This window comes from Chiloscyllium plagiosum, chromosome 10 (genome assembly GCF_004010195.1).
Source record: "Chiloscyllium plagiosum isolate BGI_BamShark_2017 chromosome 10, ASM401019v2, whole genome shotgun sequence".
NCBI lineage: Eukaryota > Metazoa > Chordata > Chondrichthyes > Orectolobiformes > Hemiscylliidae > Chiloscyllium > Chiloscyllium plagiosum.
In genome coordinates, this window is record NC_057719.1 from 37,359,243 (window position 1) to 37,384,435 (window position 25,193).

At 40.3% G+C, this 25,193-nt stretch overlaps 1 protein-coding gene across 12 annotated transcripts in view; it reads right to left on the reverse strand.

Annotated features, from left to right (window-relative positions):
• eml1 (EMAP like 1) overlaps positions 1–25,193 on the reverse strand; it is a 264,830-nt gene that overhangs the window by 53,621 nt on the left and 186,016 nt on the right. For 8 of the 12 annotated variants that reach the window (XM_043697435.1, XM_043697440.1, XM_043697438.1 and 5 more), the window contains 5 exons: positions 24,087–24,137; positions 15,534–15,668; positions 13,846–13,874; positions 9,736–9,762; positions 7,554–7,683 (listed from right to left, as the gene is read on the reverse strand). In XM_043697435.1, coding sequence (XP_043553370.1) covers positions 7,554–7,683; positions 9,736–9,762; positions 13,846–13,874; positions 15,534–15,668; positions 24,087–24,137 — 372 coding nt within the window. Of the gene's footprint in view, positions 1–7,553; positions 7,684–9,735; positions 9,773–13,845; positions 13,875–15,533; positions 15,669–24,086; positions 24,138–25,193 lie in introns of those variants that run through there. The other 4 variants (XM_043697436.1, XM_043697434.1, XM_043697444.1 and 1 more) reach the window with 4 other exon arrangements.

Genomic DNA, 25,193 nt, shown 5'->3' on the forward strand with positions numbered 1-25,193 from the left:
GCTGGGGCTGTTTTCCCTGGCGCGTTGGAGGCTGAGGGGAGACCTTATAGAGGTTTACAAAATTATGAGGGACATGGATAGGATAAATAGGCAAAGCCTTTTCCCTGGGGTCGGGGAGTCCAGAACTAGAGGGCATAGGTTTAGAGTGAGAGGGGAAAGATATAAAAGAGACCTAAGGGGCAATTTTTTCACGCAGAGGGTGGTACGTGTGTGGAATGAGCTGCCAGAGGATGTGGTGGAGGCTGGTACAATTGCAACATTTAAGAGGCATTTGGATGGGCATATGAATAGGAAGGGTTTGGAGGGATATGGGCCGGGTATTGGCAGATGGGACTAGATTGGGTTGGGATATCTGGTCGGCATGGACGGGTGGACCGAAGGGTCTGTTTCCATGCTGCACATCTCTATGTCTCTATGACCCTAAATGTTGAGAGATCACTTGTTTAGTGAGAAGGAGGAACTGTAGGAAATCAGTATTAATGGGGAAATGGTGTCAGGGAAATTAATGGGATTAAAGGCCAAATAAATTCCCAGAGTCCAATAATTTACATCACTACTTAATATTACAAAAAGTGCCCTTAGAAATAGTGGATGCCTTGATGGTCATCTTTTAAGGTTCTATAGATTCTAGAATAGTTCCTTTGGAATGGAGGTTATCTAATGTAATCCCACTATTGAATAAAAGGAGGGGAGACATAGAGAACTATAGATCTGTTAACGTGACATTGGTAGTGGGGAAAATGCTAGAGTGCATTATAAAAGATTTAATTGAATGGCAGAGCTGGCATGAAGGGCTGAATGGCAGTCCTGCTCCTAGGGAGACATAGAGAACTATAGATCTGTTAACGTGACATTGGTAGTGGGGAAAATGCTAGAGTGCATTATAAAAGATTTAATTGCCGAACACTTGGGAAACAGTGACAGAAACCGACATAGTCAGTGTGGATTTCCGAAAGAGACATCATATCTGACAAATTTACTGTAATCTTTCAAGGATGTACCTCATAGTTGTTAAGGAGGACCCGGCCTGTGTGGTTTACTTAGACTTTCAGAAGGCTTTCAATAAACTCCCAGAAAAGGGATTAGAGATAAAATTAAAGTGTGTAGTATTGGGAGTAGTATACTGACCCATGAATAGAGAACTTGTTGGCATACAGGAAACAAACAGTAGGAATAAATGGGTCTTTTACAGAGGGGTTGCCAGTGACTAGTACAGTATCACAGGGATCAGTGCTTGAAACTCAGGTATTCACAATATATTAATAATTTAGATGAGGGAACTAAATCTAATATCTCCGAGTTTGCAAATGACACAAAATTGGGTGGAAGGGTGAGCTGTGAGGAGGATGTAGAGATGCTTCAGTGTGATCTGGACAAGTTGAGTGAGTGGGCAAATGTATGCACATGAAATATAATGTGGATAAATGTGAAATTATCTGCTTTATTTGCAAACCTCTAAAGCAGATTATTCTTGGAGTAGCGATAAATTTAAAAGGGGGAGGTGAAATAAGACCTGGGTGTCTTTGTACATCTATCATTGCAGATGCAGCCGGAAGCAAAGAAGAACAATGGTATGTTGACCTTCATAGTGAGAGGATTTGTGTACAGGAGCAGGGACGACTCGCTGCAATTGTACAGGGCCTTGGTGGGATCACTACCTAGCGTACTGAATGCAGTTTTGGTTTCCTTATCTGAGGATGGATGTTCTGGCTATGGAAGGAGTGCAACAAAGGTTTGCCAGACTGATTCCTGGTTTGGATAGACTGACGTATGAAGGGAGACTGGATCCATTAGGATTATTTCATTTAAGTTTAGAATGAGAGGGGATCTCACCCATAAAATTCTAACAAGTCTAGACAGAATAAATGCAGGAAGGATGTTCTCAATGACCAAGGAGTCCAGAATCAGGGTCTTCATTTAAAGAAATAGGGTAGGGCTGAGACAATGAGAAATATCTTCTCCTGAAGAGTGGTAAACCAGTGACATTCTCTGCCACAGGAAATGGTTGAGGCCAAATTATTCCATGTTTTCAAGGAATTCATTCATTTCTAAGGCCAAAATATTCAAAAGGGTATGGAGAGAAAGCAGGAACAGGGTACTGAGTTGGATGATAAGTCATGATCATGTTGAATGGCAGAGCTGGCATGAAGGGCTGAATGGCAGTCCTGCTCCTATTCCCTACATTTCTATGTTTATGGTGCTTCCAAGTTTCATATAAACATTTTATTGTGAAATAGAGATTCCATGGAGTTCCTCCTGACTGACCAATCCAACTCTGGCAGGTGATCATTGAGATAATGTGCCTGCAGTTGTACCACCTTTTCTGTAGATTTCCTTTATAGTTATGGCAGGCTAGTGGAGAAGTGCGTGCAACAATTAAACAGTTAGACACTGAGTTGGTGTAATACAAATTGCATAAAACAGTGTCATAATAAGACCTGAATTTCTATTTTTGCAGATTTTCATCATTAAATGATGGAAAGTACTTAAGTAACTAAATAAGTAAGTAACTCCTTAACCCTCCCATCATCCTATATTCTGCATAGAAACTGACATTTTCCTACCTACCATCAGTTCTGAGGAAGGATCACTCAACTGAAACGTTAGTTCAGATTTCTCTCCACAAATGCTGCCAGACCTGCTGAGTTTTTCCAGCAATTTCTGTTTTTGTTTCTGATTTACAACATTCACAGATCTTTTGTTTTTTATTCAGTGAACTCTTTATCTTAGCCAGAAAATTGAGGTGGGAACCATTTCCTCCATTTTTCATTCCAAACTCCTTTCTGGAAGGTCCTTGTACAATTGTTAGAGTTCATTTTACATCTTTAAGCATTATCATCATGAGGGTCAGTGGTATTGCTATCTCACAGTTCCTGGGTTTACTTTTGCAATATACAAGGTGTAAATTAGCCAAGTATACAAGTAGCTGCTGTTACAGGGTCAGATAAACAGGAATAAGTGAGTAATATTTGATCTAGACATCTTAATGAACTTGTATCTGATTGTGAGATTATATCAGCATCAGGGAACATGGTTTCGTGGAAGGCCAATCATGTTTAACTGTCTTATTGGCATTCTTTAAGGAAGTAACAAATAACATAGATATAGGGAAATCTGTAGATGTGGTATACTTGAAATTCTAAAGGCATGTGATATGGTACTATTTTAAAAGTGACTATGCAAATTAAGAGCTTGGGATGTAGTACATAACACGTTAGCATCAATAGAGGATTAGTTAACTAACCGAAACAGGAAGTCAGGTAAAATGCAGGAGTAAATTGCTGCAGATGCTGGAATCTGAACTGAAAACAAAAAGTGCAGGAGATCACAGTGGATCAGGTAGATCCATGGAGAGAAAAACAAGTTAACGTTTCGAGTCTAGATGACTCTTCATTAGGCACTTCAGATGTGGAATCTGTAACTAGTGGGGTTCTACAGGGATCAGTACTGAGGCCTCGACCATTTATAATTTACATCAATGGATTTGCTCAATGAACCAAATGCATGGCTGCTAAATTTGCTGATGCCACCAAGATAGGAAGAATAGATTATGAGGAACTTAGATCCCATTGCAGACTCCTTAAATTGTGATCAAAAATCTGGTGGATGAAGCATAATTTGGAAAAATGTGAACTTGTCCAATTTGATGGGAAGAATATAAAAACAATACACTATTCAAATGGACACAGGAGTTACAAAGAGATCTGGGCATCTTAGTATATGAAATCCATTAAGTTAGTATGGACATACAGCATGTATTACAAAAATAAATGGAAAGTTGTCATTTATCAAAAGGAAAATTGAGTATGAAAGTAGGAAAATGTTGCTACAGTTGTTGGTGAGAACACACATCAAGATGTATGTACAGTTTTGGGTTTTACAGAAGGTTCACTTGACTGATTCTTGGGTGATCTTATGGAGAAAGTGTGGTCAGATTATGTTAGCACTCAGAGGCACTTGAAAGCAAGAAGTGATCATGTTGAAACATCCATGGTGCTGAAGGAATTTGACTGGTGGATGCTGACAGAATGGTTACCCTTATGGAAGAGACTACAACTTGGGGAGTATGTTTGAAAATAGTTTAAGACTGAATGAGGAGACTTTTTTTCTTTTTCCAGAGATCAATGGAGGCTGGACTTTTTTTAAGGCTGAGTGGCACGGTGGGTCAGTGGTTAGCACTGCTGCCTCACAGCACCAAGGTCCCAGGTTCAATTCCAGCCTCGGGTGACTGCCTGTGTGGAGTTTGCACATTCTCCTCGAGTCTGTGTGGGTTTCCTCCGGGTGCTCTGGTTTCCTCCCACAGTCCAAAGATGTTCAGGCCATGCTAAATTGCCCATAGGTTAGGTGCGTTAGTCAGAGGGAAATGGGTCTGGGTGGGTTACTCTTTGGAGGGTCATTGTGGACTTGTTGGGCCAAAGGACCTGTTTCCACACTGTAGGGAATCTAATCTAATCTAAATGAAGAAGCTGTGGTTATAGAGCGGGGTAAACAGGAATGTGGAGTCAAGGCTTCAATCAGATCAGCCATGGTCTTATCAGACAGTGAAGCATGCTCAAGGAACTAATTTACATCTGCCAGTTAATGTGTAAATACAACAAGCTCCAATTCTGCCTGGACTGCTGCCTTTGGATACAAACCTCAACTTACATGGCATTGAGTTATTTTCAGATAGTTCTGTAATGCATAGTCAGGGTGCATTCTGAACATGTATTCAGGAATAGATATATACTGCAGGACACTGGGAAGTTCGTGTTTCAGCATCACAGAAAATCAGTGGTAAATCTCCACAACCCAAAGTTGCTGGGTTCTCAAAGTTGCTTAATTGGCATCGATACTACTTTGCAAGTGCTTTTTTTTTAACCCTCTCACCTTCATGAGCAGAAGGCTTCCAGTTATTTAACATGCAGAAAGTGTTTAACAGCAAACAAGGGAGGCTGCAAATCAGCCAAACCTTGCTGGTTTATGATATACGTATCCTTTGGAATTCACCCCTCTCTATATGTATCTATAGCCTGTCTATGTAAAGGACCACCCTTTACTCTTAGGGATAATAACTCCAACTAAGAGATGCAGAGGAGTACAAACAAACGATGTGGCACATATTTCTATAATAAATAAAGATGTCTGAGATGTAAACAGACACATTCACTATTTACTGGATAGAACAGCACTGCAGAATGCTCTAACGTACATGCCCCAACTATATCATTTCTAATCTTATAACTTTCCAAACGTTATTTTTTGACTGGTGTAAGTTTTAATTTTTTTAATCACTTCCAAGAGACTACATAAAGTAAAGATTCAGTGGGGAGAGGATATATTGTAGTGCACAAGACAACATAATTATTTGGGTTAGGCTGGATAAATGTAGCTATTTTGCTTTCTTTAATTTTTTTTTTAATATGTTTACAGAAGTTATGATGGAGCTAGTGATTTCTACTTCTCTGGAGTTTTGAACTGAGTATCCTAGTATTACCTCCTACATGGTCAGTACTTCAAGAAGAAAAGGTGAATGAGTGCCAAATGCTGCCACTCTGAGAAAAAAATCAGTCTTATGTACATATATTGCAACTCTCATATCTCACTGGGCCCTGGATCAATTTGCCCCCAAATCTTTCTGCTCCTTTCCTCTGTTCATAATCAGCAAACTGGTTGATTTAATTACAGCCACTATAGGTGCTCCAGCAAATATATGAACAAGCTGAAACAGGAAATGTGCCATATATAACACTATAGACCACCAATGGATATTGTTTCAGTTTGTTGCAAATTCGGTGTAATGGAATTATAGAGCTACAATGTCTGTTACAATGTGTATGACTGACATTTGCCCAGTATTTACCGAACAGAGTGGCATTCAAGCAAAATATTTCAGGGAAGCGTCATTAAATTGCTTGTGTGTGGCACATCATGTCACAGAATCATAGAGATGTACAGCACGGAAATAAATTCTTCAATTCAACTCGTCCATGCCAACCAGATATTCCAACCCAATCTCGACCCACCTGCCAGCACCTGGCCCATATCCTTCCAAACCCTTCCTGTTCATATACCCATCCTGATGCCTTTTAATGTTGCAATTGTACTAGCCTCCACCACTTCCTCTGGCAGCCCATTCTACACACGTACCACCCTCTGCGTGAAAATGTTGCCCCTTAAGCCTCTTTTATATCTTTCCCCTCTCATCCTAAACCTATGCCCTTTAGTTCTGGACTCTTCCACCCCAAGGAAAAGACCTTGTCTATTTACCCAATGTCTTCTTGACTTTTGCCTCAAATCTTTGAAAAATGTCTCCATTATTGCATTTTTTAAATTAGCTTCTAGTCTGAAGTAATCTCTTGACATCTTAACAAAGTTAAGTGTATGAAATATACCATCATCACTACCATGAGGCAAAAGAATGTCAGCACCCTAGTTTGCTATTACTATTATAGACAAGGTAATACGTAAAGCAATGAGAATAGGTGCAATTGATTGCAGCATTAAAGCTACTGTTTGTGGATTGTGGAGGCTGTGACATTAGGGGGCAGTGCCTTTAGACAGGATGGAGCTCATAAAACACTCATTTACCACCAGACTCCAACAACTTCACAAAATTCCTTTGCCAGGTTAGTATGGGGTGGCTCAGTGGTTAGCACTGCTGCCTCACAGCACCAGGGTCCCAGGTTGAATTCCAGCCTCAGGTGACTGTCTGTGTGAAGTTTGCACATTCTCCCTGTGTGTGCGTGTGTTTCCTCTGGGTGCTCTGGTTTCCTCCCACAGTCCAAAGATATGCAGGTCAGGTGGATTGGCCATGCTAAATTGCCCATAGTGTTAGGTGCATCATTCAGAGGGAAATGGGTCTGGGTGGGCTATCCTTTGCAGGATTGGTGTGGACTGGTTGGGCCGAAAGGCCTGTTTCCACACTGTAGGGAATTTAATCTAATCTTAAATAAGGGACCGGTTTCTTAAGTATGAAAAACATGCATTCAATTAGATCTACAATACATCAGAAATTGTGCTAAAGTGTTACAGATGCTATAAGGAGGTTGGATTGGGCTGATGGTTCTTTTGTGTTCTTAGTTGTTAAGAAACACAAGATCTAATAAGTAACTGGGGAAATAATTTCTGCAAAGCAACAATAAGTCTACAAGTTTCATCAGTCAGCAAGATGTAACGCAATACCGCAAACTCGCAAAACAATGCTTAGATTCGTACATTTCCAAATGTTAACAAAGATTTTACTGCATGTATATTACACAATGGAGATTTAAAAAATCAAAATGAAAACAGACATTCACTTTTCAAACAGGTTACTACATGATTTTGGTCAGAATGGAATTTAAAAAGCAAAAATGTAAAACGATATCCATCAAAAATCGTAAAAATAGGAATTAGCCCAGGGGACATTTCCACACAGGAGTGTCTAGTACATCCATCATTTTATTAAATAATTTTCATAACCAAATCTGCTATTTTTACCATTTTGTGTAGCTTATTGAAATGAAAATTATTTAGCTGTACATAATTAAGGCTAAATAATTCAACACTGGCACCTAGAAGCTGAAGGATACACCCAGTCTAGCTTCAGCTTTTTGGCTGCAAGTTCACCTTTATCTTCCAAACTGTAGGTTTCCTTAATAACTTGGGGCATATACATGGTGATTGGACGTCCACGCAGGAACATTTTTACATATCCTTCCTCTATAAAAAGGACAGAGAATATCATGATCATTTTTTGAACACTTGTATTAGACGTTATGTAGGTAAAATAATATCAGATAAGGAACATTCAGGGGAACAAAGAGGAAAAAAATTAAAGTACAGCCAACACCAGTCTTTGATTTAAAATTGTAATTGTCTTTATTATATGAAAGATTTCATACAATATCATTACATGCAGTGAATGTTGCTAATGTTAAAAATAATTAGGTAAAATTATACAAAATGCAACAATATGTGACCACATTCCATAAATTCAAAATAGAATCGGTGGCACATGCTATTGAATCAATATTATACATGCCAAAACAAAGAATTTAGTGCAGAAAACACAGTGTGCAGAAGAAAGAAAGCATGACATGAGCAAAACCTGACATAGAAATGTGCAGGGCAGACACACAGAGAAGAAAATAAAGCAAAACAGGTTTAATTCCTTACAGCCCATCAAATACTTAATTGTAGAAATTAAGGAGTTAAAAATAGATCTGGAAGTACTGGCTTGGGGGTTTAAGTGGGCTAATCAAACTTGGAGACCTTGACATGGCAGTAGGGCTGATGAGAATCTGACTTGGGCTTTTAGGAAGTGGTAGGGTCAGAGAAGGTAACTTGTGAGTTCCAAGCATCCCAACAGTTTTAGTGGAGGTTGGTCCAGATTCTTGAAGAGGTGGTTCTTGGTTCGATAGCAAACTAGCTTGTTCAGCACTGCTGTCAGGAGAATCAGTCAGCTTTGTAGACTGAATCAGCATTATCTGTACCAAAACTACATGGAATTGTCGTGTACGTATATAGATAGGAGGATAGAAGTAATAAAATCATTACCAGGTGATCATAACATCTAATGGACACCATATTTAATATCTAATTGTGTTAATGAAGAAAAGTTTTCGTTATTGCAACATGTTGTTTTACAATCTCTCAGTTACAGAAACACCATTACTACAAACTAAAGGATAAAGATACACAAGCATACACCTCAATTATCTGTCTCTTTTTAAACAATGTAAGCATTCGTAACTTATTCCAGTTTTCTTATCTCGGTAGCATTTCACTTTAAATTAAAATTGTCATTGTCACAAAACTGCAAAGAACACGCCCAAAAATTATCCTTTTCACATTTGAGAAAATTGAATGATACTGTGCTGTGAAGATAAGAATACTGAACAGACAGCCAAAGTGCTAGGTCTGTGCAATAGTGGGAAATGGAAGATAATGAGTCAGCATTCCATTTTACATTCCTCCCAATTTTTATTTTCTTTACCTTCAATCATGATCACATTTCCCCTATCATCCAAACTCAGCATTATGTCCACTGCTAACACAAGAAGCTTTAAATTAGACACCACAAAATCAATGGTCACCCAAGCTAAGCTTGTATGTTACTCAATAAATAGGATTTGCTACTAAGAGAATGACTATGTTTAGTTTTGGGTTTTGTCTACTAGCATGCATGAGATTTTTGACAAGGTTACTCCTGACTGGGAGTTATGTCTTTTGTACTAAATTTGGATCAGCTGCTAGAATTTATTTTTAAACATTAGTACATTTTGACAAACTCTCATGCACATCTTACAAACTGACAGTACAGCCTGAAAGGTGATTATTTTTCAAGGACTAGTGGATTTATGCAAACCTTTCAAAAGCAAGCAACACTACATTACATGTGGCATAGCTCTCTGCACGTCAGTCACATGACTGAACAAGCCAAATTCAAAGACAACACAGGATCTAGGAGTTCTTCAGGAGATTTATTCATTATTCCACTGACTCCTCCCACTCCCAAGTCTTCCCTCACCCCCTGAACCTTAGTTGACAAAATAAAAAATGTTCAGGGTGATTATGGCTCCTGTAAAAGTCTGATTAATGCAATTGGAAAGTTTGGTTGCATGAAAAGTGATATCCAGATACGAAAGCTTTGCATTTCAAAGAAAATGTAAGCGTGCTTGCAGAAGAGGCTGTGTGTGCATGTGAATGAGACCTGACAGCTAGGAAACAGGTACGTTCAGAGAGCTAGAATATTGCACAAATGAGACCTACCTTTGCAATGCATCACACGGCGCTTCCCTTGTGATTACAGAGATAGAGACAGAAGTGCTAGATAAAGATGTGTATGAGGAAAGTCAGGTTCACCTAGCACCTGTTCTAAGGACTGAACAGCCACATTCATTTACAGCTTCTAAATAACCTCACATAAAACATGGAATTTTGAGTACTTCACTTATCTTGGCACATTTAGACGTTTTCATAATTCTATACATGCAAATGTCATTAATAATTTGCTGCAAAGCAATAAACTCTCAATCCCTTAAATACTAAAAGAATATATTGACATGGTTATCCCAAAGGTTCACCAGATATGACTTATTGAAATATTCTACATTAATAAATACATTGACTGGGCCAGCTGTTTAGCAGCTGCCCATTCATATCAGACATTTGGACAGTCTCTCTCTCTCTCTCTCTCCTTTAGGAGCATAGAATATATTAATGACAGAAGAACAGATTTATTCAAGTTTCAGACTCATTGATATTTATTTAAATATAGCAAATATAAACCCTAAACAGAACAAGAAAGCTTCTAGACTAAGACTGATGGCAGTAATCTTATAGAAGTATCTTTCCAAGTACTCCTAATGAATACCCCTTACTGTGGGGAACAATAGAACCTAAAACTATTAGACTCTCTCTTTTTATTTTCTCTTGTTTCTTTTATCCCCTCCCACCAACTGATACACCACTTCCAATTCTCCCATGTATTTGATTCTTGCAGCCCTGATCCTAATCCATCACTATACCTCCTTCCTAATTTTTTTTTAGAATTAGAATTCCTACATTGTAGAAACAGGCCCTTCGGCCCAACAAGTCCACACCAACTCTCTGAAGAGTAACCCACCCAGACCTATTCCTCTACCCTATAGTTACGCTTGACTAATGCACCTAACCTACACATCCCAGAACACTATGGGTAATTAGCACATCTTTGGATTGTGGAAAGAAACCGGAGAACCGGAGGAAACCCACGCAGACACGGGGAGAATGTGCAAACTCCACACAGACAGTCACCTGAGGTTGGAATCGAACCTGGATCCCTGGCGCTATAAGGCAGCAGTGCTGACCACTGAGCCACCGTGCTGTCCCCTACTGACACCCCAAGAATTACTCTTGAATTAGGACACACCCAGCAATCTGCGATGAGGGAACAAGGTGCCCTAACCATTTGAATACAAACAGCAACCCAAACTGCCAAACCCTGTTCTCTCTCCATCTGAGGAGCAGGAGGATCAAAGTTTTGGGCATAACCCTTCATCAGGAATGAGGCTTGTGGGCCGGGGGGGGCGCTGAGAGATAAATGGGAGGGTGGGGTTGGGGGAAGGTAGCTGAAAATACAATAGGTGGATGAAGGTGGGGAGAAGATGATAGGTTGGAGAGGAGGGTGGAGCAGATAGATGGGAAAGGCAATGTTCAGGTCAGGAGCGCAGTGTTGAGTTGGAGGCTAGGGACTGGGATAATGTGGGGGTGGGGACGGGAAATGAGGAAACTGGTGAAATCCACTTTAATCCCATGTGATTGCAGGGCCCCAACGTGGAAGATGAGGCATTCTTCCTCCAGGCATCATGTGGTAAGAGTTTGGCCATGGAGGAGGCCCAGGACCTGCATGTCTTTGGCAGAGTGGGAGGGGGAGTTGAAGTGTTCAGCCACAAGGCAGTAGGGTTGGTTGGTGCGGGTGTCCCAGAGATGTTCTCTGAAACCATCTGCAAGTTGGCATCCTGTCTTCCGGATGTAGAGGAGAACACATCGGGTGTAACGGATACAGTAGATGACATTGGTGGAGGTACAGGTAAATTTCAGTCGGATATGGAAGGATCCTTTGGGGCCTTGGTCGGAGGTAAGGGGAGCGGTGTAGGCACAGGTTTTGCACTTCCTGCGGTGACAGGGGAAGGTGCCAGGAGTGGGGTGTGGGCTAGTGGAGGATGTGGATCTGACAAGGGAGTCACAGAGGGAATGGTCTCTCTGGAACGCTGTCTTGTCCATCACCTTTCCCATCTATCCGCTCCACCCTCCTCTCCGACCTATCACCTTCATCTACCTATCGCATTGTCAGCTACCTTCCCCCAACATCCCCCAACCACCCCCTCACTCCCCCCCAACCCCTAGCCCCCTCATTCCTGATGAAAGGTTTATGCCCGAAACATTGTTCCTCAGATGCTGCCTGACCTGCTGTACCTTTCCAGCACGATACTCTTGCCTCTGATCTCCAGCATCTGCAGTCCTCACTTTCTCCTGTTCTCTTACCATTCTTCCTGTGTAGCAGGCCTTCACCCCATTCTCAGAAATACTACATTCACTTGGTTCTATTCTTAAATACAGCTTAACAAATCAGAGATGAAGCATCACCAACAGGATCCTCCCTGAAGTCTCACAAGGACACAACATTTGCATCCCCCTCATTTTCATCTGCCTACCTCTAGGTAACATGATTTGCAGATATAAGGGCAGCATTTAGAAGTATGTTAATGATATAGAGCTCTAACTTTCCACCTCATCTCTCGACCAAACCTCCGAATCAATGTTTTCATATTGCTTGTAGGGCAACATACTAGAAATTCTAACCCTGTTTAGATTCCTTCCTGGCCTTGCCAGTCCCCATCAATATAAACCTCTCCAGTCTGACAGGCCCTTCCACAACTGCCATTCCACTCACTTGGGCTTCTGGTGCATCCCCCCTTCCCTTTATTCTAAGAGTCAGTCATGCCTTCAGATGTCCAGGTCTCAAATGAAATTCTGTCCACAAACCCCTCTAATAGGTTACATCTTTTACATTCTTGACAACTGTCAGTAAATGTATCTTTAACCAAAATGGCTGGTTCTGCTGATACCTCTTCCTGTGAAGCATCTTTGATGTGACGTGTTTTCCATACCACAGGGGCTGTGAATGAACAAATATTGTTGCTATCTACTGTGTTGGGGAGGGAACCAGTTAGAGGTTAGCTTTCTAGTGCTAAGCAGCTAGCAGAAGGACTGGGGAAACAGGTATGTATGTGTGAAGATGAAGAACCAGGTATGTGAATAAGTGGGGTAATATTTATATGTGTGGTTTCTTTTATTGTAGCTTTTGGCTGAGTACGTCCTACTCTTAAGAAGAACTTCTACATGTAGAATTGATTTGGAGAATGCCTTTATGACCTTGGATCATTCTTAAGTGCTTTTGGCCAATGACGTACTTTTAGAGTATTCTCACTGTTATAATGCAGGAAGCTTCGTTACCCATTTGCACACAGCCAGGTCCACAAACATTGATGAGATGCATGCCTAAATAGTGTGTTTTAGTGACTTTAGTTATGGGATTAACATTGGTCTGGACACTAAGGAGATTCCATCACTCTTTTTTTTTGAATAGTGCCAAGGTTGTTTTGTTTACGTATAGAGAGAGCAGACAGGGACTTGGGTTAACATTGCATCTGAAAGACGGGGACCTCTAACAGAGAATTCTCTATTAGTATTGCGCTTAAGCCTGGAATACCAATACAACGGTCCTATCCTTGACTGGATTCCTATGGGAAGCACTGTGTAGACATCATTTATTCCATTGTGGACACCAAAGGGAGGAGAAATGGTTAGTATGAAACTTCCTAAAGACTACACATGCAATGTATCCTAGTTGAAGAAGATATGTGAAAATGCATAAGTCCTGAAAAGGTGGGTGGGCAAATTGGAAGGGGAGAGACAGGAAACCTCAGAAAACACACTCTTGATAGCAATTATCTTTAACAAATGTATCAAGCAAAAGAAAGGATACACTGTTTCAGTATCATATTGTGACTCATTATTGTTTAACACAAAACTTATGTCTCAGCGTCAGTCAGTAGGTCCCACATGGTTTCTATCTCAGCAATTTTATGAATGCCTGATGTGATGACACACTGCTGTGGTATTCTGGTTTAATCCTTATCCCTAGCTTTCCAAAATTAGGTATTTGAAAATGTAGGAAAATGAAAAGCAAGAGATTTCATTTCAAAAAGAAAGGAAATCAAATTAGAAAAAGATGTAAAGCACAAAAAAGATAAAGAATGTCATACTTTCACAACAATTGAAACAAACACTTTGGAAAACTGCTACTGAAAAGGAATTAATTTTTGAGCTACTCACCTGCATTAAAGAGAGGATCCTTGGGCTTGCTGTGAAAGAAATAATATTAGACTGAATCTCTACACCATTAGTATCTCTTACATTAGATTGCTTATAATAACAGCATAATTACTTTTCTAGTCCAAAAAAAAGTTGAAAAAATGAGTTGGAACTCCCCTTAAAGCTGTCACAACACCACTGGCAGGCTATCATCCACAGTACATGGGACACTTAGTCAATTCAGCTACTTGTAGCTCATCAAGCACAGAAGTGCAAAAGATACCAGATTCAGCTGGCCTTCACAATAGGGGCGCCACGATGGCTCAGTGGTTAGCACTGCTGCCTCACAGTGCCAGAGACCTGGGTTTGATTCCCACCTCAGGTAACTGTCTGTGTGGAGTTTGCAGATTCTCCCTGTGTCTGCGGGGGTTTTCTCTAAGTTCTCCGGTTTCCTTTCACAATCCAAAGATGTGCAGGTCAGATGAATTGGCCATGCTAAATTGTCCATATGTTAGGTGCATTAGTCAGGGGTAAGTATAAAGTAGGGGAATGGGTCTGGATGGGCTACTCTTCAGAGGGTCGGTGTGGACTTGTTGGGCCATTCTGTAGGTAATCTAATCTATTGACATGATGTCAAATTAATTCAACAACTATTGGTCACCCTGCATCAATCTATCAGCATTATCTACTCAAGATGATCACATAGTAGCCACTGAGCTGAATCTTGGGGGATGGTGTGTCCAGTACCTGCCAGAGTGAAATGCTGGTTGAGAGCTCACCCATGAAAAAGTCATCTGCTGCACAGCCATTTCATGGTGTATTAAGTCTCTGTTGAGACCTTCACCTTTATTTGAAGTGTATGGTCCACCTTAGAGAGTTACCAGCCATTCCAACGGACCTATATTCCCAACATGGTCTGAATGGTAAACATTGCTGGGACTACAGCCAGTTCACAAAGAGGAGGAAGTTTGGAAGTTGCATTGCAGTTTAATCTGGGGTATTGTGGGACGTGGCTAGCAGACTCCAAAAATGGGCAAAAGGAGGTGGAGTGTAAAGAGGTGGGGAATGTCTCCAATAGGCATAGAGGACCACCAGAAAGAAGGGTCCCACCTTCTTACTTGACACCCCACTCACACACAAAAATTTGACCCAGCTTTGTCTGGGTCTCACCATGCCACAGAGAGGATAGTGATGGGAGCAAGACAGGGCTCTGAAGTGGTCATTAATTAGCTACCTAAAGGCCTCAAGAGCAAGTGTTGTTCAACACTTCCACCAGTCCCTTCAAACAAGCTGGCAGAGGGCCACAAAATCCAGACTATTGAAACCTGAAATCAACCTTTATTTAGTGGCCCTATAAATTCAAGTCATTTCATAACAATTCAAACTTCACAGATGTAAATTAACACTCTTTACTGTTACTTTTGAGAAAACATATTTCAAATTTTCCTCCTGTCTGAGTAATACCCCATGGTGCTGCACAAGAGAGTAATAAATCCTCTCATGTCAATAGGTTTACTTCAGATTGCGCTCTTTGAGCTCGAAGGAAGTGGTGTTTTTCTCCCCAGCTTACGCTACCTTACTATGGAAGCTAGGAAGTCACAAATAACATGTGAATCTTTTTTTTTCATGAATTAAGACAATTAAACCTCAGTTTAATATTACAGATGGAGCAAGAATGTGAGAAACTATAAATAAGCACTTTCATTTACCTGTCGCTGGTTTTTTTCCCACTGGAACCACTGCTAGTTGAGCCAGTGCGGGTCCTGCTGTTCTTTGACTCTCCAAAGCTTTCTCTACGTGCAACAGATGACACTCGCTCAGAAGAGTTGCTTCTCTTCACAGAACTGCATTTAAAAATATGGCTCATTAGCTGAAACTTTAATGTCTGTGCTGCAGTTATATTTAGTTGAGAACCAGCTTCTCATTTCAAATGCAGTGTTCTCCAATGATACAGCAGCTTTCTTCAGATTTTACTTCAAGGCAATGTAAATATACTACAGTTAAGGAAAAACTGAATATATTAAAAGCCTACATCTTAAATACCAAGAAACCAAGTTGTCAAGGTTGTTCTTATTGGAGGTAAAAACAATGACTGCAGATGCTAGAAACCAGATTCTGGATTAGTGGTGCTGGAAAAGCACAGCAGTTCAGGCAGCATCCGAGGAGCAGTAAAATCGACGTTTCGGGCAAAAGCCCTTCATCAGGAATACAGGCCGAGTGCCTGAAGGGTGGAGAGATAAATGAGAGGAGGGTGAGGGTGGGGAGAAAGTAGCATTGAGTACTTCTGTGGTGTGTTGAGGGTAAATATTATTTAATTCCCAGTAGACGGCTGGCAACGAAGAATGTCATGTACTTTATCATCCTCCTTTGATAATAATAAGATACAAATGGAAATTCCAGTAAAAACCATTTATTTTCCCAACATCAATACAATCAGTAAATAAGGCAAGATTAGAATCAATTCTAAAAACCCATTTCAGCTGCCAAGATAATTTCAGAGCTGCCATATTCAAAAAAAGGCTAGAATTCCAAGGAAGATGTAGAGAAAATGAACATCCGATGTTCAATCAGTTGGATCATCTATACATATTATTCTGTGCTAGTCGTGTATAACCAGCATTGATTTAATACTGCAAACTTAAGAAGGAATCCTATGATTGAAAAATAGAACAGGATTCCCCCAAAAAATCATAAGTTACAGGAACAGAATCAAACCATTAGGCCCATTGAGTCTGCTTCACCATTGGATCATGGCTGACATGTTTCTTAACCCCATTCTCCTGCCTTCTTTCCGTAACCCTTGATTCCCTTATTAATCAAGGACTTATCCATCTCTGTCTTAAATACACTCAATGACTTGGCCCTCCACAGCCCCTCTGCGGCAATGAGTTCACAGATTCACCACCTTCTGGCTGAAGGAATTCCTCCTCATCTCAATAGGGTAAACCCTTCACTCTGAGGCTGTGCCCTCGCATTCTAGACTCTCCTCCTAGTGGAAGTAGCTTCTGTAAGTCCATTATATCCAGGCTGCTCAATATTCTGCAAGTTTCAATCAGACCCCCACTCATCCTTCGAAAGTCCATCAAGTACAGTCCTCAATCGTTCCTCCTAAGACAAGCCCTTCATTCCCAGGATCATTCTTGTAAACCTCCTCTGGATCTTCTCTCCAACACCAACACATCTTCCTTAGAAATGGGGCCCAAAGCTGCTCACAATATTCCAAATATGGTCTGACCAGAGTCCTATACAGACTCAGCAGTATGTTTCTACTCTTGTATTCTAGCCCTTTTGAAATGAATATTAACATCGGGGCAGATTTTTTTTTTACTTTTCAAATAGACGCTGAATAAGTAGTAAAACAAATTGGAAAATTATCCACTACCTTAGAGAAATGCACAGAATATCCTCAATTCTTAAAGACTGGAGTCATTATGGCACAGAAGGAGACCATTCATTGACTCCATGCTGACTCTCTGTAAAGCAGTCCATTCAGTCACATTCTCCTGTTCTTTCTGTACAACTCTGCCATTTTATTTCTTGCATGCGCCCATCCAATTTTCTTTCATTATCTCGGCTTCCAACACCCTCATTAGTAGGGAGATCATTGCTACTTGCCATGTTAAAAAAGGTTTCTCCTCACATCCCCACTAACTCTCTTCCTCAAAACGTTAAATCTGTGGCCCGTCATCCTTGCACCATCAGCTTTTCTATGTCTACCTTATCTAAACCTGTCATAATCTTATGCACAGCAGGTCAGGCAGCATCCAAGGAGCAGGAGAATCGACGTTTCGGGCATGAGCCTGATTCCTGAAGAAGGGCTCATGCCCGAAACGTCGATTCTCCTGCTCCTTGGATGCTGCCTGACCTGCTGTGCATAAGATTATGACAGGTTTAGATAAGGTAGACATAGAAAAGCTGATGGTGCAAGGATGACGGGCCACAGATTTAACGTTTTGAGGAAGAGAGTTAGTGGGGATGTGAGGAGAAACCTTTTTTAACATGGCAAGTAGCAATGATCTCCCTACTAATGAGGGTGTTGGAAGCCGAGATAATGAAAGAAAATTGGATGGGCGCATGCAAGAAATAAAATGGCAGAGTTGTACAGAAAGAACAGGAGAATGTGACTGAATGGACTGCTTTACAGAGAGTCAGCATGGAGTCAATGAATGGTCTCCTTCTGTGCCATAATGACTCCAGTCTTTAAGAATTGAGGATATTCTGTGCATTTCTCTAAGGTAGTGGATAATTTTCCAATTTGTTTTACTACTTATTCAGCGTCTATTTGAAAAGTAAAAAAAAAATCTGCCCCGATGTTAATATTCATTTCAAAAGGGCTAGAATACAAGAGTAGAAACATACTGCTGAGTCTGTATAGGACTCTGGTCAGACCATATTTGGAATATTGTGAGCAGCTTTGGGCCCCATTTCTAAGGAAGATGTGTTGGTGTTGGAGAGAAGATCCAGAGGAGGTTTACAAGAATGATCCTGGGAATGAAGGGCTTGTCTTAGGAGGAACGATTGAGGACTGTACTTGATGGACTTTCGAAGGATGAGTGGGGGTCTGATTGAAACTTGCAGAATATTGAGCAGCCTGGATATAATGGACTTACAGAAGCTACTTCCACTAGGAGGAGAGTCTAGAATGCGAGGGCACAGCCTCAGAGTGAAGGGTTTACCCTATTGAGATGAGGAGGAATTCCTTCAGCCAGAAGGTGGTGAATCTGTGAACTCATTGCCGCAGAGGGGCTGTGGAGGGCCAAGTCATTGAGTGTATTTAAGACAGAGATGGATAAGTCCTTGATTAATAAGGGAATCAAGGGTTACGGAAAGAAGGCAGGAGAATGGGGTTAAGAAACATGTCAGCCATGATCCAATGGTGAAGCAGACTCAATGGGCCTAATGGTTTGATTCTGTTCCTGTAACTTATGATTTTTTGGGGGAATCCTGTTCTATTTTTCAATCATAGGATTCCTTCTTAAGTTTGCAGTATTAAATCAATGCTGGTTATACACGACTAGCACAGAATAATATGTATAGATGATCCAACTGATTGAACATCGGATGTTCATTTTCTCTACATCTTCCTTGGAATTCTAGCCTTTTTTTGAATATGGCAGCTCTGAAATTATCTTGGCAGCTGAAATGGGTTTTTAGAATTGATTCTAATCTTGCCTTATTTACTGATTGTATTGATGTTGGGAAAATAAATGGTTTTTACTGGAATTTCCATTTGTATCTTATTATTATCAAAGGAGGATGATAAAGTACATGACATTCTTCGTTGCCAGCCGTCTACTGGGAATTAAATAATATTTACCCTCAACACACCACAGAACTATCTGTGCTGAGACACAATCTTTTATTTTAGCTCTGCCACATGCATTTGTGGAATCATTTCTGTTCCTACAGAAATCTTTACCACCCACAAATAATTCCTTGCTGAATGTAAAATTGTTCAGACAAAGTAAAGAAACTAAAGGAATACATTAATGGGCTTGTCAAGATAGATGAGAATGCAGAAAGCTTGTTTCCCCTTGTGAGAGTCTTAGACCAGATGCAGGATAAGAGGTAGTTCATTTAATTAGGAGACGAGGAGAAATTTCTTCTGTCATAGTGTTGTGAATCTGTGGGATTCTTTATCACAGTTGCCTGTAGACATTGGGTCATTAAGTATATTCAAGGCTGAGATAGATTTTTAACCAGTACAGGAATCGAGGATTATGGGAAAAAGGCAGAAAACGGAAGTTCCAGATTATCAGATCAATCGTGATGTCATTGAAAAGCAGAGCAGACTTGATGGGCTGAATAGCCTACTTCTGCATCTACTTTTTCTGATCATATGGTTTTATGAGTCATGTCATAGTTGAAACATTTTCTTTTTATTTGTGGTTCAAATTCAAGCCGGAATACAGATTGAAATATATCTCTACAAGGGTGCTCAAAAATATTAACCTTAATTTACATAGTATATTTAATGTAGAAACAAAACTTCCCAAGGTTCTTCACAGGGAGAAAACCTGACACCAAACCAAAGGCAAAGGCACTCACTAGGTCAGGCTATAAGACGATACGCAAAGGTAGAAAGGTGGTGCAGGCAAGGAAGGAATACTGGAGTTTAGAGATTAGCTGTTGAAGGCCCAGCCATCAATGCTGGAGTAAAGAGCCCCCCAGCAGAGCCCAGTGTTGGTGGAAAGCCAATTACTTGGAGGGTTGCAGGGTTGGAGCAGATTGCAAATGTGGAGGTTGTGAGGCTATGGAGGATTTTGAAAACAAAGGATGAGAATTTTAAATTTGAGGTTTTTGTGGAATGTGTACGGACGCTTGATCAAGGGCCTAAAAGGGTGGCACAGTGGCTGAGTGGTTAGCACTGCTGCCTCACAGTGCCAGGGGCCTGGGTTCGATTCCAAATTTGGGCAACTGTCTACGTGGAGTTTGCATGCTCTCTCCATGCTGCGTGGGTTTCCTCCAGGTGCTCTGAATGTCTCCCACAAACCAAAAACATCCAGGTTAGGTGGATTGGCCATGCTAAATTGCATTGTAATGACCAAGGATGTGCAGGCTAGGAGGATTAGCCATGGGAAATGCTGGGTTACAAGGATGGGGGTGGGGGGTGCTGGGATGCTTGTCAGAGGGTCAGTGCAGATTTGATGGGCCAAATGCCTGCTTTCTAAAGCATATGGGTTCTACAATTCTAAATGGCACAAGTTAAAAAGAATAAAGCAGGTTATATTTCATTTCTGAATCACACTAAACTTGAAGTCTCACTGAAACATGTTTCTTTTTAAATCAGAGATTGCTATTCAATCAAAGATTGATTATTTTTTAAATCAGTGATGTTATTATCCACCCCTGGAGTAGCTGCAACTTGAACCTGAGACTCCACAGGCCAGAGAAGGGACACTATCACTGTGCCACAAGGACCCTTCAAACATGTTGGAAGAGATTTAGAAATTGGAATCAAATGGTAGTCCACGAAGAACAATACTTTGGGTCCGGAATGTAGTTTTGGGTCCAAAGGAAAAGTGCTTAATTTGAATCTGAAACATGCAACAGCTGTCTGCAGGAAACATTTCATGCTCATGATGAGGACAAAATGTGAAAAAGTTACATTCCAAAGGCCTGAAGAACACAAAGGTATTGAAAATAAAGAAAACTGGAAAATTGTCCTCTGTCTTATTCATGGATCCATAAACTAATAATGTAAAAGGTGAAATAGCCATAGTCGTTCCGGGACCACAGGGCTGCTCTGAGACAGATGACTGATGGTGGTTTAATCTGAAGGTCACCGTGCTTCAGGAGAGGGGTGAGGTTGAGAAGGAGGGACCTTCAAGGTAATCTCAGCCAATACAGCAATTGAACCCAATCGTTGGAGTTATTCTGCGTTGCAAACCAGCTGTCCAGGCAAATGGACTAACTGACCCCCTAGAAACTGAGCAAGTTACTTAGAGTTACACAGAATTTTCAGGGATTCACAAAAAAACAGTTTACTTGGCCCAAATTCTGACATGAAGACATCACTTGAGCATCCTCCCATCCTTGCTTATTTATTAGCATCATCCTCTATTTCTTCTCCTCCATATTCTTATACAGCTTTCTCTCAAATACATCAAATACTCCCTGCGATAATGAGTTCCACATTCTCACCAGTCTCTAGTTTAAATTTTTTTTCTGAACTGTCCATCTGATTTCTTTGTGACTAGTTCACATCAGCAGCATCTAGCTTTTTTCTCTTCCCCTTAAGTGGAAATATTCTCTCTGTGTCTACTCTCCTCGATAAAAATCAACTCACAACTTATTAGTTACAAGAGAAAAGCGAACAAGCCCGGTCATCTTTTTGAAACAGGCATACCTTACAGTTCTGGTATCATCCGTATAATCTTTTTGCTCCCTCTCCAAAGCATTTTTTAAAAATATTATGACCACCAGAACAACACATGGCATTCCAGAAATGGTTTTCTGGAGAAAAATTAGAATATAAGTAGTGAAAGAGAAAAGTTGTATGGAAGAGGAAAATAAATATTTGTGAATAAGAAAAACAAATTTAAACTGGTTTAGAAAACTGCAGCATGGATCTGTGGAAAAGAAAGAATTTCCATTTTTCAATATGGCAATATTGTGCAATATTCACCTCAATTCACTTTTTGAAATGTCAACAACAGTTCACGACATCAATTGAAGATACATTTTATTTTCGTCACTTTCAGCACTTGTATCCTGCCCCAGATATCCTAAGGTTTCCAAAAGTTACCACCAAAACTACATAGACAACAAAGCATTTTCTTTCAATCTTTTGGAGCTATTTAGAGAAATGGGATGACAACAATATTTTCTTTGCAGATTCTGATGATATATGAGAAAGAATATTACTACCTTGTGTGCATGGGTTACTCTTGACCACAGAGATAACGTTCAAACATCATTATCTGATTATTACTTCCAACTAATTTACCTAAGAATCTGAGAGTGCCTACAGAGTATGAAATCATGAAGTTTATTTAGTCATTTGTTAACTTTATTTTTCGCAGCTCCAATATTAGCTGATGAAACACAAAAACCTGTGAGAAATTCAATTTCCTGATATTCAAAAAAGCTTTATAGCCAATAATTCGCTGGTTAGTGAAACAAAGGGAGGTTTTTTTTAGATTAGATTCTCTACAGTGTGGAAACAGGCCCTTCGGTCCAACTAGTCCACACCAACCCTCTGAAGAGTAACCCACCCAGACCCATTCCCCCTAACTAATGCACCTAACTCTATGGGCAATTTAGCATGACCAATTCACCTAACCTGCACATCTTTGGACTGTGGGAGGAAACCAGAGCACCGGGAGGAAACCCACGCACACATGGGTAGAAACTCCACACAGACAGTCGCCCGAGGCTGGAATCGAACCCAGGTCCCTGGCACTGTGAGGCAGCAGTGCTAACCACTGAGCCACCATGCCACCCCTTATTAACAACATTAGTAAAAACAATTTGAAAACCCAGAATAACATTTAGTAAAACTTCCAACAATTGGACTTTAGCTTTAAATTGCTGAGAGTTGTATTTTTCTAACACGAAGCAAATACTACAGCTTCTATGAATGGAATTATCCAAACAAATGAATAATGGACCTGAGTAGATTCAATTGAAGAAGGGCCTGTGCCCGAAACGTCGAATCTCCTGTTCCCTGGATGCTGCCTGACCTGCTGTGCTGTTCCAGCAATAAAGTTTCAACTTTGATCTCCAGCATCTGCAGACCTCACTTTCTCCTCAATTGAATTGTGTGCTTGTATTAAAAAAATACAAAGCAATCCATTTTTCATGTAAAGAAGAAACAGCTGCCTATTTAACAGAAACCTTTCTAATTGCTTGCATTCACGTCTGTATCTACAGCCTACTTAGTTTTACCTTTGGGAAGTGCCTCATGCTGATTTTCATAGCTCAGGAAGGAAACATTACTTCTCACTTAATGGTGAGAATAATTTTGAAAGTAGCAAATGGCCTCTAACAATGACTAATGTTCAGAATCCCTGTGTATGAGTGGAAATAAGTATTGACTGCTGCATCATTCAATAACCTAAAGAAATGAAATATTACACATATATGAGATCCAGTTTAAGCAGATAAATTTATTGAGGAATAAACATCTGCCCCTGAGATAACAAAAGGAATACTTTGGATTCATCATCAGAACCCATAGTAGGATGCTGTCTGATCGATAAACCATAAGATTCAGGTTAAAGAAGACAAATGCCCTCTTCCAATGTAGAATGGTTCTGATATAGGAACATACTATTTGAGGGAATTGCTTGATTAGTGTGACCTTTTTTCCCCATGAGTTCTATTCAGCATAAACAACACACATACAATTAACATTGCTAACTTGCTAAAATGCCAATTAAAATGCCAAACAAAATGCCATTCCTGAAGAAGGGCTCATGCCCGAAACATCGATTCTCCTGCTCCTTGGATGCTGCCTGACCTGCTGCGCTTTTCCAGCAACACATTTTCAGCTCTGATCTCCAGCATCTGCAGTCCTCACTTTCTCCTAAAATGCCAATTAGTCCTGAAAAGCTCGTTTTAACACCTTTATTCATTCCAGTCAACTTTTCATTAAATTATTCCAGCTATAATAGAGGCCCCTTTCTTTCCCAAACATAATTACTGAATTTGTTTAGTTATCTAAACAAAGGTGTCAGTAAGTATGGAAAGCAAGGTATATATCACAGCAGAGCGCTCTATTCAAGTTTCTATTTCAATTTAGTTTAAGGTAGCCTCACCTTTTGGCAGTTTTAGTCAGTTTAGACATACTAGTCAGACACCTTTGCTTTCTACATCCAGAAATGAGATGCGATTTGGAATGAGAAGAAAATGAACAAAAATAAAAAGACAAAAAAGAAGAAAAGCTTATGAAAACACACATCATGTAGGTGAAAACAATTATAAATGTTACTCAAAACTGTTGTAAATTGGTGATAGCTCAGTACACCAGTCTAGATAAAATCAGATACAAACATTGTTGGTGAAACGTTACAATACCATGTAGATTTTAAAACACTCCAACTGAGTTAAATACTTTATTGAAAATACATGTCTCACTTCTTTTAATATATATGTCTATTATGAATATGATTATGCACAGTGACTAGAAAAGCAGTAGTATTATTGTAATGCAACAGAACTACTAACTGAAAAGCCCAAATTAAAGTATTTGAGACATGGGTTTGAATCCCAGCACGACAGATACTGAACCTTATATTTATTTACAAATCTGAAAGAGAAACTAGTCGGTGTAAAACCCATTTGGTTCACTGATGTCCTTTTATGGAAGGAAATCTGTCATCCTTACTTTGGTAGGTCTATATTAGATTAGATTATTTACAGTGTGGAAACAGGCCCCTCGGCCCAACAAGTCCACACTGACCCTCCGAAGCGCACCCACCCAGATCCATTCCCCTACATCTACCTAACACTACGGGCAATTTAGCATGGCCAATTCACCTAACCTGCACGTTTTGGGACTGTGAGAGGAAATCGGAGCACCCTGAGGAAACCCACGCAGATACGGGGAGAATGTGCAAACTCCACACAGTCAGTCGCCTAAGGCGGGATTTGAACCTGGGTCTCCGGCGCTGTGAGGCAGCAGTGCTAACCACTGGGACAATATATCTAAGAAAATATATCTAAAAAGACCCTTTGTACCGAGACACCTAGATCCATCTCCATCTCAGAGCTCTGCAACTTCTCACCATTCAGATCAAATGCTTCCTGCTGAAATGGGTTAAGTTCATGTTTTTCTACATTACACTCTATTTAACAAATCTTTTGCCCTCTCAGTTAAAATATTTATATCTCTCCTTTTCTCAGGCCTTCTTTTCACAACAACT